Source organism: Piliocolobus tephrosceles, chromosome 13, assembly GCF_002776525.5.
Source record: "Piliocolobus tephrosceles isolate RC106 chromosome 13, ASM277652v3, whole genome shotgun sequence".
Classification (NCBI taxonomy): domain Eukaryota; kingdom Metazoa; phylum Chordata; class Mammalia; order Primates; family Cercopithecidae; genus Piliocolobus; species Piliocolobus tephrosceles.
The window spans coordinates 296,574-301,872 of NC_045446.1; the positions used below are offsets into that span (position 1 = coordinate 296,574).

At 55.7% G+C, this 5,299-nt stretch overlaps 1 protein-coding gene across 4 annotated transcripts in view; it reads left to right on the forward strand.

The window, feature by feature from the left end:
• The window catches only part of PTDSS2 (phosphatidylserine synthase 2), a 34,006-nt gene that overhangs the window by 18,341 nt on the left and 10,366 nt on the right, over positions 1-5,299 (forward strand). For all 4 annotated transcript variants that reach the window (XM_023183527.2, XM_023183525.1, XM_023183526.3 and 1 more), the window contains exon 3: positions 2,177-2,259. In XM_023183527.2, coding sequence (XP_023039295.1) covers positions 2,177-2,259 — 83 coding nt within the window. The remainder of the gene's footprint in view (positions 1-2,176; positions 2,260-5,299) is intronic.

Below are 5,299 nucleotides of genomic sequence, written 5' to 3' on the forward strand. Positions count from 1 at the left end.
ACCTGTGGAACTGGGGCACACGAGACTGTGCGTCTGTCCGAACCTGTAGAACTGGACAACACAAGAGAAGACCTTGTGCAGATTTTAAACATTCATTGAGGAGATGGGGGTCCCACCGGGGAAGGCCGACTGACGAGAATCTTAACTTCTGCAAATGCATTCTGTGACCTTCCTGAAGGGTGTTCAGAGGAAGGTGCTGAGTAACTTTGGAAATGAGCAGCGTCTGTAAGGCCAGAGGCAAAAGGAATGACACAGACGCTGCTCTAGTCCATATAGTTTTTCCCCACAGAGGTGCTGGGTGGCAACTCTTGTTACTGTGGTGTGTGTGATGGCTGTGGGAGGGGAGTCTCTGAGTAATCAGAGGGAGAAGGAGGGGAGTCTGTGGGTAATCAGAAGGAGGAGGAGGGCAGTCTCTGGCTAATCAGAGGGAGGAGGAGGACAGTCTGTGGGTAATCAGAGGGAGGAGGAGGGCAGTCTCTGGCTAATCAGAGGGAGGAGGCTGGAGTGACCCCTGTGATGGTGGATTACTATTGCACATTTAGCCCAGAAGAGATACAGATGGTTAAACAGTGTGTGTGCAGTGGTTAATGGATACACACGTATCTTGTTGCTCTGCAAGCTGAGGGGGACTAGAACCAGTTACGCGTGCAGCAGTGAGCACACCCAGGCCCAGATCCTGGTTCCTAGTGTCCTCCAGTCCGTGGGGCCAGGGCTCTGACAAGAAATGGCTGATTCCAGCAGCAGAACAAGAAATGCCGAGGATCAGCAGTGCCAGAAAGTGAGGAGCTCGGCTGGGCGTGGTGGCTCACGCCTGTAATCTCAGGACTTTGGGAGGCTGAGGCGGGTGGATCACGAGGTCAGGAGATCGAGACCATCCTAGCAAACACAGTGAAACCCCGTCTCTACTAAAAAAAAAAAAGTGCAAAAGATTAGCCGGGCGAGGCAGCAGGCGCCTGTAGTCCCAGCTACTTGGGAGGCTGAGGCAGGAGAATGGCGTGAACCCGGGAGGTGGAGCTTGCAGTGAGCGGAGATCGCGCCACTGCACTCACTCCAGCCTGGGCAGTGACTGAAGGAGACTCCGTCTCAAAAAAAAAAAAAAAACAATGAGGAGCTCGGCGAAAAAAACCTCACAGTCACAGGATTACCGCCCAGCGAAAGAGCCCCCCAGTGGCCAAAGAGCAACAAATCAGTCAAGTAGTATTAGAATATAACCCAGAGTATAAAATAAGCATGCACAAGCCCATCCTGATAGAACCGATTGAATAAATAAGCAGAGGGTGCACAGAGCACATCCACGGAGCGGGTCCACGGAGCAGGTCCACAGAGCGGGTGCACAGAGCAGGCCCACAGAGCACATCCACAGAGCGGGTCCACAGAGCAGGTGCACAGAGCAGCCCCACAGAGCACATCCACGGAGCGGGTCCACGGAGCACATCCACAGATTGGGTCCGCAGAGTGCGTCCACAGAGCGGGTGCACAGAGCGGGTCCACACGTCGGATGCAGGGGTGGATGTGAGCAGTGCCTGGGACCAGGGCTCTGTGTCTGCACGTCCACCAGCCTAAGCTGCTTCTCAGTGAAACCCACTGAGACTCTGGCTGCGGCCTGCCCCAAGGAGCTTTGCCGAGGAGGGAGCCCCTCGCGCCCTCCTTCCTGTGAACCTGCGTCTTTGGTTGCAGTTACAGCTGTCACGCTTCCATCTTATGAATCACAGGAGTCCCGTTGGTGTTGGATGAGTTGACCCCAAAAAGACACAAGAACTCTCTAGAGACACTTCCTGGGGGTCCTGCTGCGTTGGATCAGGGAGGCAGTAGCTCCTGACACCTTCCCTCCTGTGTGGGCTTTGCGATCGCTGACGGTCACATGGGGGGTGTTTGGTGGCCTCTGTATAGAGCGAATGTCTTCCTGATGTGACACTGGGAACCACCAGCAGCCCGAGCACAAGGGCTCCCGGCCACTGGGCGGGCGGCACATGTGAGGGCGAATGTTGGGCCCAGGGTGGTGGAGGTGTCCGGGCCTTGCCCGCCCCGGAGTTGCCCAGCTCTGCCCGAGGCCCTTCCTCCCGCCCCAGCATCAGGGGCTCTTCCACAATGGGTGTCTGGGGGTCCCTGCAGCCTCCCACCTCCCTCCTGGGAGAAGCCTGCACACACTGAGGGGCTGTTTGTTCTTTATTTGCAGAGGTATTGTGGCCAGTATTTTGGTTTTCTTATGTTTTGGAGTCACACAAGCTAAAGACGGGCCATTTTCCAGACCTCATCCAGGTAACTTGCCATTTCCTTCTCTGTGTGCCCCTGTGGCAGTTCTGTTCTGAGCAGCCACTCTGTGTCTGTGCTGCTGGGTGTGAGTGTCCTGTCCTCCCTCCGCCCGGCCCCTCCCCAGGGCCTCCGAGGCCACTTCCCACGTGGACGAGGACGTGGAGTTCTCAGCTGGCCGTGTGCTCCTCCTCCAGCCACCAAGGGTCCCTCCAGGCCTTCTCCGGCCCTTTCACTCTTCCCTGTCCAGGGCTCTCCGTCCCTTCTCTTCCTGCTTCTGCCTCCTCTTTCCACAGACCAGGTGGCAGAGGGCGCCAGGTGGGGCTGTGAGGCGCTGCCCACCCCCTGCCCTCGAAGTGGTTGCCCAGCACACTCTGCCTCGGCCTCCACCCCACCTTCTGGCCCTGACTTCTAACAAACCCTCGTGGGCCAGTGCTCCCCCAGGCTCAGTGCCCTCTGTCCCCACATCCCGCCCGGGGAGGTGGCTGCGGCCTCTGTAGGGTTGGTTGTTTCCCCAGAGTGGCCACACGAAGTAATAAGAAACATATTTTCTGGTTCAACAGGAGTAGGTATTATAGGAAATTTCAAAAATACAAAAAATACCTAAAAATAAAACTACCCACAAATAATAACCACTGTTAAATGTTCACGTTTGTGTATATGGACATATTCACGACCTCGAAAGACCGGAATCCTAAACGTGTGGCTTCGTACGTTCCCCACTTCAGGTTCAATAACTCGTCATTTTCTTATAATTTTTTTTTTTTTTTTTGAGACAGAGTCTTGCTCTGTCGCCCGGGCTGGAGTGCAGTGGCGCGATCTCAGCTCACTGCAAGCTCCGCCTCCCGGGTTCACATCACTCTCCTGCCTCAGCCTCCCGAGTAGCTGGGACTACAGGCACCTGCCACCTCGCCCGGCTAGTTTTTTGTATTTTTAGTAGAGATAAGGTTTCACCGTGTTAGCCAGGATGGTCTCGATCTGAGCTCACGATCCCCCCGCCTCAGCCTCCCAAAGTGCTGGGATTACAGGGTGAGCCACCGCACCCGGCCCTTCCTTACTGATTTTGTTAATGACTTGAGTCATTTCCTTACTAATTTTTTGACAGCTGAAATTTTAATGACTGCTTGTTTAGCTGTCATTTGAATGTACTACATTTAACCAATTTATTTTAGCCATAATACTGTATATTTAGAAAGTTTCCAGTTTTATTTTAATAAACTAGGCTGTGGTGAATTTTTTCCCTATGCTCTGTGTAAATATCTGATTATTCATTTAATAAAACGTCCCAGAAGTAAGTATTGAATTAAAGGACATACACAGTTTAAGCCCGTGATACATGTTATAAAATTGGCCTCCAGGAGAGTGGTGTCTGCCCCAGGGTCAGTGCCATGGTGGTGAGTGAAGCTTCCCCATCCCCAGAGGCCCTGAGCGGGGAGCCATCTGGTGACCCAAGCGGGCTGGTCTCACTGGCCGCTTCCTTGCCCGGGGCCTTGAGAAAGGGCTCCTTGAGTGCCTGGTGGGCCGCTCTGCTCTGCTGACTGACAGCCGGGTGGGAAGGGCACAGGGCTCCTGTCTACCCAGTCGGCTGAGCACAGACGATCTTGCCTCCGACGGGTTTGGATTGCTCAGTAGAGCAGTGGACAGTGCAGCGATAGTCTAAAAACTGCCTGTCACGCAGTGAAAAGCCTGGTGCAGTTACGTGTTTGTTGGGTGGATTTGGAGGGAAGAAGAGCTGCCGGAAGCTCAGCCAGTGGCCGTCCTTGCTTGGAGATGCACCAAATCCCTCCTGGGTGCGGGCATCACCGGGTGCTGGGACGCAGCCGTGAGTGGGGCAGACTGGTCAGCAGGCAGCAGCTTGTCCTGGCATGTGGCCCCGGCACAGGGAGAGACTCCTGGGAGATCCTCAGCTCTGTGCAGTCTAGGAACTCCGGCTGCAGGTCCCCTGGTGGGATGTGGAGCATCTGGGCCTGAAGGTCTTGACGCTTCCGAAAGCTCCAGCCATGGCATCTCTGAGCTGTGGCTCGTCCCCTCCCGCTGGGCAGGGCTGGGAGTTCCCAGGGTGTTCGGTTTTGGTTTGAGCTCTGCTCTACCTTTCTTCTGTTAGTTTAGTTTGCTTGGCATAAATTCCACATTACTTTGCCAGTCTTCAGTTTACTGACGGGAAAGCCTGTCCTGGAGCCACCTTCTTCCACGTGTCTTGTTAACTTGGGGGCTGGCAGGGAGCCCTTAACCCTCTGCAGTCACAACACATTGAAGTGGACAAGTGAATCCTGTGCAGCGGAGGTTCTGGGAGGGGCAGGGAGAAGAGTTCTCCAGAAAGGTGGTCCCTGTGGGCTCTGCCCACCTTCTTCCCACTCCCCTGAGTCTGGCCCAGGAATGGCCAGTCCGGCGGCTGTAGCCGTCGCCATTAGCGACTGGGCCTCATGAGGAAGAGTGGAAGTGAGCCCAACCCGGCCATGGAGGGAACTGCTTTCTTTGGAAACTTGAGTTGGCTGCAGCTCGGAGGGAGGCAGAAGGTCCTGGGCCACTGAGACAGGCATCCCTTCTGTGTCAACTGCATTTTCTTCCTGGCTCCCTCTGAAGGCTGAGTCAGCCACAGTGTTGCCCGGGCTGCTGAGGCTGCCTGTCTGTCTTTCCCTCTGGTGTGATGTTTAGAAAGACAAACGAGCGCTGGGGGCTGGAGGGTGGCCCTGGGGTCAGGGAGGTCTGGAGTTGCTCCGGGGAGCGAGGCAGGAATGCAGAAATGCAGACCAAGGGCCTGCTGGGTGTTCGGGGGCGGCAGCCTGGTGCTGGTCACGTGTGAAGCCTAAGTGGGGAGAGGAGTCCGAGATCACCTTTCTGATCCGGGGCCTTCCCCAACAGGAGAAATGTGAGAAAGATTCGACTCGGCAGTGGCGGGGAGGGAAGTTAGCCCCGGACGTGGTGACCTGTGGCCCACTCAGAACATTGTGGTTTCATGGGTGTAGCCATCCCCTCAGAGAGCGCCTGCAGGCTGGGCACCTGCTCCAAAGGCGTCCCCTTCAGTCAGCGTCAGAGAACGCCGGCAGGC